Source organism: Bombus bifarius, unplaced genomic scaffold, assembly GCF_011952205.1.
Source record: "Bombus bifarius isolate JDL3187 unplaced genomic scaffold, Bbif_JDL3187 scf7180000009686_frag, whole genome shotgun sequence".
Taxonomy (NCBI): Eukaryota; Metazoa; Arthropoda; class Insecta; order Hymenoptera; family Apidae; genus Bombus; species Bombus bifarius.
This window is the reverse complement of record NW_022885275.1, coordinates 1-14,540: the sequence shown is the minus strand read 5'-3', so window position 1 is coordinate 14,540 and position 14,540 is coordinate 1. Positions and strand designations below refer to the sequence as shown.

General features: G+C 42.1%; 2 protein-coding genes across 2 annotated transcripts; both read right to left on the bottom strand.

Annotated features, from left to right (window-relative positions):
• Window positions 1-701: 701 nt before the first annotated feature.
• On the bottom strand, window positions 702-4,257 carry LOC117215503 (translation machinery-associated protein 16 homolog). Its single transcript, XM_033461863.1, has 4 exons — window positions 4,008-4,257; window positions 1,165-1,256; window positions 903-1,047; window positions 702-818 (listed from the first exon to the last, which is right to left on the bottom strand). The coding sequence occupies exons 1-4, from the start codon at window positions 4,050-4,052 to the stop codon at window positions 801-803; spliced, it is 300 nt and encodes a 99-aa protein (XP_033317754.1). The 5' UTR covers window positions 4,053-4,257; the 3' UTR covers window positions 702-800.
• Window positions 4,258-10,108: 5,851 nt separating this feature from the next.
• Window positions 10,109-12,988, bottom strand: LOC117215502. Its single transcript, XM_033461862.1, has 2 exons — window positions 11,866-12,988; window positions 10,109-11,358 (listed from the first exon to the last, which is right to left on the bottom strand). Exons 1-2 carry the CDS (start codon window positions 12,986-12,988, stop codon window positions 10,109-10,111), a joined length of 2,373 nt encoding a protein of 790 aa, XP_033317753.1.
• Between the last annotated feature and the right edge of the window lie 1,552 nt (window positions 12,989-14,540).

The following is a 14,540-nucleotide window of genomic DNA, read 5'->3' as shown; positions in this document are numbered from 1 at the left end:
TTGATTTTCCTACCATTTCGAAATGTACAACTTTGAGAGTAATTACTATATCTTCGTTCTTAAATAATGGAGCAGCTAGCGAAAAAAATGAAGGAAAGGCGGAGGAACGATGCAGAATATTCATAACGTGCACGTGATTCATCTGCATGTTTCAGTTTTGTTGTATATTTCACAATCGAACATTTTCTTTTCTCTTCTATCGTACTCTTGTATCTTGTGACGTGACTGTTTCTCGTGGGAGATAAGAGCAAGACGAAATGCGGTTTCTAGCATTTCGCAAACAAAAAACTGTTCGCTTTTCTTCTGTTTTCTTGTTTTTAAATAGAGATGAAAGATAAAAAGACATATCTATAGAATTTATTCTATTTCCATTACACTATTTTCATCTAAATCAATTGGCTTGCTGAATAAATTCTTCTTGTTTACAGGCATAGCTAATAGAGATTTGGATAGTCTAATATGGCTTATTTTCATTCTTTTTCTTAGCTCTAATACTTTCTTTAAATCTTTCTCGCCAAACCTTATAAATTTAAAATTATTCGCACACTGTAATTCATTATTCCAATTCAATAACATTTCACACTGAGTTGCATTTAAAATATCAGAAATTTCTGAAAAATAAAGGAGGGTTTGTACATCAGGATATATTGAAAATAAATTTGGCTGTAATTCTTCAGCTATTCCACGTGTATGATATTCTCCTAGTTCTTTCTACTCTAATTATATGTTCCCTCCTAGCATGCTGTCTACTCCTGTTGCTACCTATAGACCTTTTAATAGTAATTTCTTCCATTTCTTCATCATTTCTTGCTACATACCTTTGGATCAAATATAGAACTATAACTAATCACATCTTTAATGTACAATCTCTGTATCATCATGTGTATACATTTTTGTTTTACCTCCGTTTCTAACAAACTTGCAGTTATCTCTGGAGTATAGGGACACACGCCTGGAATCATATTGTTTCTGATCCACGATATTTTCTCTCCTATTGAATTCTGTTTTATCAAGCAGGACATTTCTGCCTTCTGTCTGTTTGATATTCTGAAACAAAACACGTTGTCCATTTCCTTCTTTATTACACAAAAGTATTATATAACCATATAAAATAAATGAAATGTACATAACAAAATCACATAATTTAATAGTAATTGTATTTACTTTTTGGCTTTTTTCGTAATAGCGATAGACTTTCTGCTATTTGGATGTATCATTTTCTTTGGCTTCAGGAATTCTTTTCTCATTGCAGTGGCTTATAAAAGACAACAAAATAAATTAGTTAAAATATTACCATGGCTATGAATTATTTCGATTATCCTAATCATCAAAACTCCAACTCAGGCTATCCGTTTACCCAATGTATAATCATGCACAGGCGAATCGTCGACAGTATCACACGCTTAGAAGCACTAATAGAGTAGACAAAACATCCTACATGCCACAGCTATCGAAAAAATAACCAGATAGCAACGGATAGGCGCCTCTGATATACACCCGACGATAACCGCTTCAGAGGGACTAAAACCTCAGTACAAGAAGTCTCCCAAATCAGCGTTCTATACCTCTTTGTTATAACACTCTGAACCATCACTCTGTTGGATTCATACAATAAATTTTACCACTATATCTAAAGTTTAATTCTTTAACTTATTTGTGAAACGTTCGAACTGCGACTCGAGGAGATCACCGGTGATTTGTCAATTTCGTGATTTGTTGTGTCTCGTATATGATAACAGCAACGACGGCGACGCCTATCGATAGTAAAAGTAATATCGAAGTATACCTTCCTACCATGACATTTCCGGGCTAACAAACTTCAAAATTGGTTTCTTTTGTTTCAAGATATTTTTAGCTATTTTTTTTAATCTTATAATGATAACCTATTTTAAAATGTGCAATGTTTGATAAATGTACATTAGTAAAATTTCATACGAAGAAAGTTTTTGGGAATCCGTATTATATCCAGCGAGCAGAAAACGAAGACTTGACGGAAGTTGACAACAATGGAGATAAAAGTCTTTATCGTAATATTGTTTTTATTGATTTTAACGTCAGATGGAACGGGTTTCGACAGAAAACGATCCACCAAATTTCAAAGAGGTAACGAGCAAACTTCGAGTAAAAACGAGCAGAAGTCAACACCCGATTATTATTATTACTGCGACTCAACAGAGTTTGGAGTAGTATTATACAAAAGATTCCGTATTTGCGTTCTTGTTCGCCGTGCGACATGATAGAAATTGATTTCTCTTCCGCTTGTATCAGATGCGGGATGTTGGTTGATCCTTTTTCACCGGTCTCGATTATCCTATTTCTCTTTATTCGCCTATTTTTTAAACACAAATATAGATTTTTTACGATTATTTATATTGTTCATGACATCATTTGACGAATTCTTCGAGAACTTCGCAAGGGAACCAAGACATAAATGATATTTAAAATGTTTATAGCAGTTCTGAAGTAAAGAGAAGCGATATTAGTTTGAAATGATGGATCATTTCAATGACTTTATTATTTATTGCCTTAATAGCTATCTACATATTATTTTAGTTGCGTTTTTCTTTTGGATCGGAAATGACTATCCTGTGTTTCGTCAATAATTTGTCTTGCTTCTCTTGGTGCATTTCTAAAAGTAGTATTGACATAAATGAATTTTTTACTGCAAGAGTCAACATCACTTTTTTTCGACTTCTCTTTTAGGTTACAAGAGTACAAAGCTATATATAGGCCAAAACATGTATGTATTTTTCGATAAAAGATAAATTTTTATTCAAAACCTACGAGACTGCACGCAGATATTTCAAATTGCAGCGAATATTATCACGAATACTTCGCGTTAAACATGTTATATCTTTTAACATTTTCAGAGACGCGTAAACATCTGCAAGCTATTTATCACTTTATTCGATTGCATATTGTAGCGGCATATGAGTCATAGGACGATGCGAATCGAGAGTAACTCATGTTGTTGTTTTGCCTCGGGGCATTGATACCGTCTCGAGGTACGAAACTTGATAATAAACAAACTCCGGACAGAACAATATCGCCGCTACGCGCAACCGTCAACCGAAGTCGAATTTAAATTCGTTAGAGGGAGATCGTTAGAAGAGTACTGTCGATAGTTTTAAATACATTTGACTACACCAAATATCAACTCGTCTCATCACTATATACACCAACGCGTTTAATCAACCTCCACATAATCGAGAAATGATTTCAAATTTGACCCACGTTTCTATCGACTTCGCTTTCTTCTTTATTTTGGAAGAAATGCACATTCACTATTTATCAGCTAAGCGAACTCGAAACGAATGAAAATTCCCAACCACCACGTAGACCAAAGCCTATCAACCTTTTCCGAACCTGTAGGTTACAACGAGATTCTTAATTAATTAATTCGTTTCTTACAGGCTACAGAGTCTGAGAATAAAGAATTTTTTGACCGTTTTGTTACGACCTATGTTAAAACCACATCATAGGAATAAGATAATAATACAGATCGTAATCATTATATATCGGCACATACTATCAATTTGATTGTGCAATTAAATAACATAATATCAAAAGTAATCAAATGTTGGGATACTTTTGCGCGATAGTGTATATGTGTAAAATAATATGATTCTATAAATTCATTCACAATAAATCAAAAACAATGTTGTGTTGCTTATTCTAGTAAACAATCCAACCATTTAACTGTAAGATATTTGGAAAGTTCATGTAACAAGCATACAATATGCCACCCGGAAGGTACCAACTACGTTCCTCTATGAAATTAGTACAAATGTTTCAAGACTTATATATTATTAACATTTCACGCAACGTTTTTATAAGATACGTTAATCCGTAGAAATGACCCGTCGCAGTAAATTTATACATAGATCAGAGTTAGAAAATAGAAAAGAACGATATTTTCTCTGAGTATACGAAGTTAAAATGGTGTTGGACGCAAATTAATTGGTTGGAAAGAGGCGCCTTGAAGCGTACTAAAAGAGGTAGCTTACCTCGTTGAAATACCATGGAACGAAACCCTGTTGGGCAATGGGCATTCTGCTGTAGCCTGGAATTCCTTTTGCTCCCGTATTCTTCTTCTGTTTTCCGTGGTTTTTGTTACAACACTCGCGACATTTTCATTCAAACGAACACACAACGCATAAACGGAGAAAAACAAACGTTGAAGGCTACGTCGCGTCACGCGAATCACTGACGCTACACTTATACGTTGGAAACAGGAACGAAACCAATGCGGGTGCAACACGGGGCCCGTGAAATATAAACTATCGAACTACGTATAATAGCACACGAAAGTATTTCTATTGTTTGTATATATATATATGTGTGTGTGTATATTCGTGTGTGTGTGTGTATTCATATATATATTATAAATTGGTTATATATATATATGTATAAGATTTATAAAATGAATGCTCGGTAAAATGTCTGTGATAAATAATTCCAATTAAAATGGAAAAATTTTTAATTGCATTGCTTCGACTATACATATACATATACTTAATGTGACTTACTTTGTATGAGAAAAATTCTGTTTGTCAATTCGATATCGAGAGCTGATAATGCTAACATACGATGAAACGATAACAGAAGAATCCGAATATTCAGAATTTTTCACGATATATGTTAAATAATATTATGAAATAAATTAAATAATTACCCCGCATTGCTTCCAGCGTACGTGCTCACGATTCTCGGCGAAACCGAATATGGCAGCAGGAAATCAACCAATCACAACTTCGGAAGAAAGTAAAGCGCGGGAAGAAATCGCGGCATCCAGCTTCCTGCGAATCTATTCTCGATCTCGATGTAAGCAGTAATCTTTCGATAATCGTTTTGCAAAATGGCGTGCCTTAAACGAAGTGTATAGTAAAATTCGTATTTGAGAGACGCATAAATAAACGATATCAGGCTATTTCCCGCGAGAAATTCACGTTCGGTTGCAACATAACATGTCACGTATGTATTTTCGTCGAAAACTGATTTCGAGGGACGTGTATATGTACGTATCAAGTTACTTGGCGAAAGTTCAACGACAGACTGTGACTTTAAAACAGTAAGTATGTAAGCCTATGTTTGTTGTCCGAGAATTGGAAGAATCTGTCATGTTTTGTTTACGTCGGCTGTAATGGAGTGGTGTTTTTGTCTTGTGGTAACTGAACGTCTCAAACAACAAACTCGAGATTTCAATCGATCTTCGAAAAGAAGTCATACCCATTGGCCTTGGGTGAGTTGTGATTTCATTAACTTTTTAATTCATAATTGATAATATAAGGTTATTGTAAGACCGATGAAAATATGGATAGCAACCAATTGCAATTGAATATCTGGCCTGTCTTGCACTATTGAAATTTTGCAAGTCACTAAAGTTACCAGCATTAATATGTTCCCTTGCACAAGTTTGACGATAAAACAAATGAAATTTTACTAATTGCAAGTTATTTGAAAAATTATAAAATCATAAAATAGAATTCTATATAACCTGTAAATCGTAACTTGTCAATCTACTAGTACATATATTATAAATTGATAAACTTTTGTGTGTGGGGGAGGGGGTGCTAGATGTAACACTGATGCGACATTTTGAAAAAATATTTAATTATAATCATGAAAGGCGTTATTGAAATATTGAATTTTTATTAATGTTCCTTGCAACTTCGAGTTTGCGTACTATATTTAAAATGTACATAAGATATAAAGTATATTGACAAGTAACAGTCACAAAATTGTTTCAAATGAGGATAATCATCCTAATATCAACTTATCAATTGTGATCTGATAAACAAGAATTCAAAATACAGTTAAACTGTGTTCTACATACAATAATCTTTTTCAGATGAGATTTAAATATATGAACATATTGTGATATATTGTCCATAATAACATGAATAATATAAAGTTTCGTATTACATATACTCTATTTTTTAATATATTCTGCATATCTCATTTTATGACAACAGACAAGCAAACTATATTCCCATTATAAGCTTCGCTCTAATTTCGCATCGTTTCACCTGAATATATCGTGAAATTTCATCCCGTCAAAATTTTGCGTTAATCTTTTTTATCTTAAAGGATTAAAGACAGTTGCAAAACGCCACGGTGTTTCGGGGTTTGTTTAAATTTCCGCCAAATGAAAAAGAAGTTTCGCGAAAAATGGTAGTTACTAACGGCACGTCTGGTTACAATTTTCGTTTACAATACTTTTGGCGAGTAAATATGACGTACTGGGTCGATACTAAGTAGTCGGTTGTCCCTGAAATTTGAACTGTTGAGAACGAGGTAATAACAGGGCGACTGGTTTGTTGCTGTGTAACGTATACACGTTTCTGAATAGTTTTCTACTTTAAATGAAATTAACTGCTACCCGACGGAGTTTCGACGTAGCGATAAACACGCCACTGAAAAAAGCGACGAATGAGAATGGAAAATACGTAAAGATTTTTTTCACAAAATAAAGAATCATTTTGTCAGATTTCAAGAAGAGTTTGGGTAAATTCAATTTATGCTCTTTGCTACTTGACTTATGTTTATAACACTAAAAGTTATCTTTACAAGCAGCGAAGTGATTTAGTTTCATCCGTAGTTCGGTTGCTTCCAATTTTTTCATTTTCACATTGTGTAAATTTCGACCAATTGCGGGGTGACGTAATCGCGAGGAGAGACGTCAACGGGGGTCGTAAATCCCCGTTACGATTATAGCAATCGACACCACGAATTGATCGATCCCCTGATTTCCGTTGAGATAATAGGGGTGATTGAGTTTATATAACATTGTGATTCACAGAATTATAAATTACATATTTCCAACACTTAGTTTACACTGACGTAGAGAAATAAATAGTTAACAACTTGTCGCACGAAGATGCGATAGATATGTACGCTAGAGCAGGGCTCTTATAATGGAAATTAATGTATTAATGGACTTAGCACTATAAAATATTTAGGAGAGAAGATGTGTGTTCGACAACACCGAGAACCGACAAAAGATTTGCGTGAAGTATGCGACTCTCGCGCTATGTGTAGACTGCCGCGTTAGGCGTTAGTTTTTAGACTGTCTGTCGCTCTTTTTCTAATACGGAAGAAAAGTTCGGTGTGGGTGTGCCCCTGTGCCTAAAGAACGCGGATTCGTTGTTCCCACTTTCGTTAGGAAAAGTGAGGGCAACGAACCGCGGTGTCGATTGGTCATGACTTGCACTACTGCTCGAAGGGATGAGTAGGGAGTCTCCTACCATCGTGGTGGATAGATGACTGTGTGCGTGAGAAAAACCTAGCTTGTTTTATTACAGGACAAACGGATTGAAGACACATGGCGAAACAATACAGGGAAGTGAAAGTTATGGTGGGTCCTTAGGTTTATTGAGGGTCGAAGTGACGTTACGCAGGTCGGTTGTTGTCCGGTCGCGCGGGTTGGCGTGCAGATGTTTTAGGCGGCGTAACATCCTCCCCCCGTTGCGAGGGCACCGATCAAATTCTGGCTGTGGAGTCAGGTGCGTCGTTGGTGACCTCCTTCGCTCCGTGTGGACGTTCGGCTTCGTCTGGATCTGGGTGGATGGGTAATGGGACCAGTCTTTTGACACCGCGGTCCAGGATGCTTATTGCCGTCTGCACGGTAGCGGTCCGGATGATTCCGTCGGCTCCTGGATGGACCTTGATTACGCGGCCCAAAGGCCACTGCATAGAGGGCACGTTATCCTCCCTGAGGATTACTACGGTGCCTTCACGAATGTTATGTTTGCCCTTGTCCCATTTGTTGCGGCGGGTTAGCTCATTTAGGTATTCTCGATACCATCTGCTCCAGAAGTGCTGCTTAATCTGGTGAATGCGCTGCCAACTGGATAGCCGGCCTGATGGAACTGTCCTGAAATCACGCTCTCGTAAACTGCTTAGTGTGTCACCGATTAAAAAATGTCCGGGAGTGAGGACAGGAGGATCTTTCGGATCGGATGAGATGGGAGTCAGTGGGCGTGAATTGAGAATGGCTTCAATTTCGATCACAAGGGTGTTGAGGTGCTCAAAGGTCAGGAGCTCCGTGCCGACCACGCGGATGAGATGGCGTTTGAACGCTTTAACCGCGGCTTCCCATAAGCCGCCAAAATGTGGTGAGTTCGGAGGATTAAAACGGCATTGTATTTGTCGGTCGGCGAGAAAATTCTGTACCCTATCCTGGTGGTCGTCGGACTGCAATAGGGTCCGGAGTTCTTGCAGCTCCCGATTAGCCCCGACGAAATTGGTTGCCGTTGTCGGTGAGGATCGTTGCGCAGTATCCTCGCCGCGAGATGAAACGGCGTAGCGCGGCCAAGAAGGCGTCGGTGGTTAGGTCGCTGACTAACTCTATGTGGACCGCCTTTGTCGCCAGACAAACGAATATGGCGGCGTACGTCTTGATTTTACGTCGGTTGCGGTCCCTCCTCGCCTTGATGTAGAATGGGCCGCAGTAGTCGATTCCGACGTTCATGAACGGCCGCGATTCGGTAACACGCGCCTCTGGCAAATCACCCATCAAGTATTCCACTGGTGGAGGGTTGGCTCTGCAGCAGCGGACGCACCTTCTGAGAGTGCGCCATACCTGGCTACGGCCGTCGATCGGCCAATAGCGCAGTCTCACCGCGTATAGTGTAGCTTGTGTCCCTGTGTGATGATTGTTCCGGTGCTCTTGCTCTATAATTAGCTCTGTCACCGGGTATTTCGGTAGGATGATCGGGTGTTTTTGGCTGAAGGGTATGGCGGAGTTGGTTAGTCGTCCTCCTACCCGGAGTAGCCCATCTTCGTCGAGGAAGGGGTTTAATGGCTGTAGTTTCCCTCCAACGTCCTCGCTTCGATTTTTCTGGAGGATCCGAATTTCAGGCGCGAAATGACTGGATTGTAATATTTTTATTAGTCTGTTGTGCGCTGCAGTCAATTCGTCTGTGGTGAGATGGGCAGATCGGTGTTGCTTATGTCTCCATCGAAGACACCGGGCGACGATTCTTATTAGTCTTGGCCAAGACGAGTAACGATGGAGGAGTGTGTTGTCGTTAATATTCGTCCTCAGACAGATCGTCTTCTTTTGCTCCAGGAGATCGACTACCGGTGTCGGGCTCCAGACCGGCCAATAGTTTTCGCTTTGCAGGAGCCACCTTGGCCCGTTTTTCCAAATGGACGGACATAGGAATTCCTTGGGCGTCTGGCCTCGGGAGATGAGATCCGCTGGATTATCGTCGGTAGGCACATGACGCCAGTCGGAGATATTGGTCTTGGTCTGTATCTCAGCGACTCGATTCGCCACAAATGTTTTCAAGGTGTGCGGCGAAGACCTGATCCAATGGAGCACGATGGTGGAGTCAGTCCAGTATACTATCCGCGATATTTTGGTCGTCAGGGCCTGTCGTATTGACGAAATCAAGGACGTCAAAAGAAGTGCCCCGCTTAATTCGAGACGTGGTATGGAGAGCGATTTGAGCGGCGCTACCTTCGACCGCGCCGTGAGGAGCCGAGTCCAAATATTGTTCTTTCGGTCCGTTGTCCGCACGTAGACGCACGCCCCATATGCCCTTTCGCTAGCGTCACAGAATTCGTGTAGCTCAATTTTCGTTGCGGATTCTATGATGGTCTTCCGAGGGAACCTTGCCGCATTTAACAACGGCAATTGGGTGTGGTATTTGATCCATTCGGTGTGTACGTCTGTCGGAAGGGATTCGTCCCAATCTACCTTCAATGTCCAGACTTGTTGCAAAATCATTTTTGCTCGAACGATTACCGGCGCGAGCAATCCTAGTGGATCATAGATTTGTGCGATGACTGAGCTGATTGATCGCTTTGTGACTCGGGAAGTGTCACTGTTCGTCTTGACCGAATATAGTAAGGCATCGTCGGCTGAATCCCAAAAGACGCCGAGTGTTTTTAACATGGATGACTCACCGAGATGTAATTTCTGGTTGGTGTCTTCCTCAGGTAGCCCTCGTAGCAGACCCCGATCGTTTGATGCCCATTTGCGGATATTTAGACCGGCTAGCTTAAGTAATTTCGTGAGATCATTCCTGACTGATAAGGCTTCGTCCTTTGTATCGGCTCCGGTCAACGCATCGTCGACATAGAAGTCTCGCCGTAGGATCTACGCTGCTCTCGGAAATCGAGGTCCCTCGTCTTCTGCCAACTGTTTGAGACATCGGATGGCCAGATACGGGGCTGCGGATAGACCGAACGTTACGGTGTTGAATCGGTATGTTTCGATCTCTCCGTTGTCGGCACGCCACAGAATCTTTTGATAAGGACGATCTTCTGGACGTAGGATGAATTGACGGTACATTTTCTCGATGTTGCCGGTAAGGACATATTGAAATGACCGGAATCTCAATAGGATGTTTCTCAGGTCTTCTTGTAATTTCGGGCCCGTATGAAGGGCGTCGTTTAGAGACACTCCCGTGGTACTTGATGCTGAGCCGTCGAACACAACCCGGAGCTTGGTGGTGTCGCTCGATTCCTTAATCACGCCGTGATCTGGTAAATAATATCCGTGGTCGGTGGCGTGATCCGTGTTGATCTTCGTCATGTGACCCAAGTCTAAATATTCTTGAATCACAACACTATACGCGGTTTCATATTGTTTGTCGCGTTGGAATCGACGATGAAGAGAGGCGAGCCTGCTCATTGCAGCGGCCTTCGATGACCCTAGTGAGGAAAGCTTTTCGTTGAATGATAATGCAACGATGTATCTGCCTTCCTTGGTTCGTCGGACATGGTTTCGGAAATGTTCTTCACATAGTCGTTCAGATTCCGAAAGATGAGTAGTGGCCGGTCCCTCGTCGATCTCCCAAAACCGTGCGAGGTCCTCTTGCAGAGCCGTTGTGGTTGCGTGGAACGTATTTATCGCGGTTTGGGACGTTGGACTCCCCCCGATTACCCAGCCGAACCGTGTTTTTTGTAGACGTAGTTCAGGTTGGCCTGGTTGCGCCAGATTGACCTGCCCGATGCACAGCGACGCAAATGTTGATCCGGTACTAAGTAAGACATCGATCGGGGCTGGGCAATGGAATTGTGGATCGGCTAGTTGAATATTTCTGGGTAATCCCAGACTCGAGGGGTCGATGGGCTCGCTTGGTATGAAGGTCGATATGGTCGGGATAACAAGAAATCTCAATGTTTTCTTATACTTGCCGTCCGTCGACGTGATTGTGGCCGTGGTGTATCGTTTTGCCGTGGTGCTCAAATTGTCGAGGGCTCCGATCTGGATCGCACATCTCCTTTGCTTTATACCGAGGGAATTCGCGAGCTTGTCGGTCATGAAGTTCATGCTCGACCCAGTGTCGAGTAATGCTCGGGCTCGGATTGGATGTGCCTGTTTGTTCAAAACCTTGATCTGTGCTGTGGCCAACAGATCATGATGCAGAGGGGTGTGGGGAGATGTGTTTGTTAGTCCGATCCCCCTTGCTGTCGTAGTCTCAGACAGTCAGTTTTGCCCCGGTTGGGACTTGGACAAGGAGGTTGGGGTGGTGTTCTTGATCCGGGCTGAGCGTGACTCGTACGAGGCATGCTCTTTCGTACCTCTTGGAGCCGAAGATGTATGTTTCCGTGAAGTGTCGGATGTTCGCCTCGACTTGTGGGACGACCGCGACTTCGATGATCCAGATGGTGATTGTTCGGTGGAGGCTCGCTTGTGTGATGAACGACTGCCCGACGACCGACCGCTCGGTGCGCGACTGCCCGACGACCGACTGCTCAGCGACCAACCGCTTGCCGATCGACCGCTTGACGATCGACCGCTTGACGATCGACCGCTCGAAGATCGACCGCTCGACGACCGTGAGTCTACCTGGGTTTGTTCGCGGTGTAGATAAGTATGGTGTCGGTGACCGCAGATACGACACGAACCCGATGTACACTGTGTCGGCGAATGTCCTCTGCCTAGGCAATTTATACCCAACGATGCCTTCTTCACGATCTGAAAACGTTTGGTCGATGATTTGGCCTTGAAGATTTTACAGTGTCTGATCTCGTGAGGTCCGTTGCAGGTCGGACACACCACCGTTATGCTGGTTGTAGCAAGGGTTCGCCCATGCGGTGTGGTTGTTCGCTGACTGTGGTGTTTGTGGGTTGACCCTTTTGATTCCTTCTCTTTAGAGAGGAATTGAGTCCCGTTCGCCCGTGTTTTGAGAAAGTCTATCAGATGCTGATAGGATGGCACCTGTTGGCGGGGCAGTGTGCGTTGCCATTTACGCAGGCTGGACGAGGGCAATTTCGACGCGATCAATTCGATAATCGCTATATTTGATGTGACGGGCTCTTTTAGGTGTTCGAGCGCCTTTAGATTTACGCTGATGGTTTCCAACAAATCCTCTAGGGCTTCTGGAGTTTCCTTTTTGATTTCCGGATAGTTGCGCATCAAATTCCAATGGCGCATGCAGATTTGGAGGGGGCAGTTGAACTTATCCTTCAGTGTGTCAAGCGCGATGGGATAGTTGGCCTCTGTAAGTTCTAATGACTGGATACTCTGTGCGGCCCGTCCAGTTATAGATGAGCGTAGATGCTGGAACTTTTGGACATTCGTCAAACTTTCGTTACGGTCCACTATGGATGAGAACGTGTCGTAGAAATAGGTCCAGTTCTCGAGGGCACCGTCGAATTGGGGCACGCGGACCTCTGGAACGGTGGTCGGCTCTGGTTTCCGGCATGTCTCGCCTGTTTTTGTTGTCGACGGGGTTGTTGCTGACATTTGCTCAAAGAGACCTAGGAACCGCATGTCAAGCTCCCGATGCTCTTGCGATAACGAAGCTACACGCGCATCTTCCCCCTCATCTAACCCATCTAACTCTTCTTGAACCGCGAGTATCCTCCTCCAAAGTTCATCGAACGAGCTGCGGCAAGATGTTAGGAAGATTCTGTTTGCCTTCCCAGACGCTTCGTATTCATCGAGTTCGTGCCTTATGGTTGCAAGTCGACCGGCTAGGGTGCCTCGTCTCCGCCGTAACGTGCTGATTGGTTCAGCTTGGGCCATATTTGATTTTAATAATATGAACGATCTTACCTTGATCAAATGGACGTTGATCTGGGATTCGGTTGACAATCGTTACGATGCGGCGTGGGCTCGTGTAGATGCTGAGCGACGGAGGTGCTCCTCTCCGATGGCGGTTCCCTTGATCAGTTGACTAAGTGGTTGGAACTTGGATTTCATGCGACACTGTATAGTCACTGGTCAGTGTACTTTTTGGCGGCACGAAATCCGGCTCGAAGGACCATGTAAATTTCGACTAATTGCGGGGAGACGTAATCGCGAGGAGAGACGTCAACGGGGGTCGTAAATCCCCGTTACGATTATAGCAATCGACACCACGAATTGATCGATCCCCTGATTTCCGTTGAGATAATAGGGGTGATTGAGTTTGTATAGCACTGTGATTCACAGAATTATAAATTATATATTTCCAACACTTAGATTACACTGACGTAGAGAAATAAATAGTTAACAACTTGTCGCACGAAGATGCGATAGATATGTACGCTAGAGCAGGGCTCTTATAATGGAAATTAATGTATTAATGGACTTAGCACTATAATATATTTAGGAGAGAAGATGTGTGTTCGATAACACCGAGAACCGACAAAAGATTTGCGTGAAGTATGCGACTCTCGCGCTATGTGTAGACTGCCGCGTTAGGCGTTAGTTTTTAGACTGTCTGTCGCTCTTTTTCTAATACGGAAGAAAAGTTCGGTGTGGGTGTGCCCCTGTGCCTAAAGAACGCGGATTCGTTGTTCCCACTTTCGTTAGGAAAAGTGAAGGTAACGAACCGCGGTGTCGATTGGTCATGACCTGCACTACTGCTCGAAGGGATGAGTAGGATGTCTCCTACCATCGTGGTGGATAGATGACTGTGTGCGTGAGAAAAACCTAGCTTGTTTTATTACAGGGCTATTCGGATTTTCCTAATGGGTGCATACCCGCTTTCTCCGTGTTTTAAGTGCGACTAATAAACCCAAGGACCTCTCTAAAAACCGACTGTGTTTCGAGAATATTTTTAAGCTTTAGAAATTCTTCAAGACAAACGGATTGAAGACACATGGCGAAACAATACAGGGAAGTGAAAGTTATGGTGGGTCCTTAAGTTTATTGAGGGTCGAAGTGACGTTACGCAGGTCGGTTGTTGTCCGGTCGCGCAGGCTGGCGTGCAGATGTTTTAGGCGGCGTAACACATTGCGTATTACAATATTGATGTTAAAATATTATTATAGAAAAACATGTTAGCAACTTAATTTTCTATTTGTTCGTTTCTCTGTTTTCCTTATTCTGTTTTTGGATTTGTGGTGGATGATTTAAATAATGACGTGACGAGTTGATACTTGATATTGTCAAATATATTTAAAATTATTCTAAATACAGAATTAATCGCACGGGAGACAAAGATTTTGTAACAAATCCTAGCGGCTGCCATTTGTCGTTCACGCGCTGTTGCCGATACCGGATGCGCTAATGTCACGTAAAATAACAAAATAAAAAAAGAAATTTGAGGTGTAAATAAAAAAAAGAAACTTTATTTTTTTTCTAACAACAA

Bases quoted from the DNA above. Each gene is read 5' to 3' on its own strand.
- LOC117215503 (XM_033461863.1), bottom strand. From the start codon at position 4,052: ATGCCCATTGCCCAACAGGGTTTCGTTCCATGGTATTTCAACGAG. The intron at 1,257-4,007 runs GTAAGCTACCTC...TGTCTTTTATAA, and splicing joins TTCCATGGTATTTCAACGAG to GCCACTGCAATGAGAAAAGA. The intron at 1,048-1,164 runs GTAAATACAATT...GTTTTGTTTCAG, and splicing joins ATTACGAAAAAAGCCAAAAA to AATATCAAACAGACAGAAGG.
- LOC117215502 (XM_033461862.1), bottom strand. From the start codon at position 12,988: ATGGCCCAAGCTGAACCAATCAGCACGTTACGGCGGAGACGAGGCACC. The intron at 11,359-11,865 runs GTTCGTGTCGTA...TGTTGGCCACAG, and splicing joins GCCGACACAGTGTACATCGG to CACAGATCAAGGTTTTGAAC.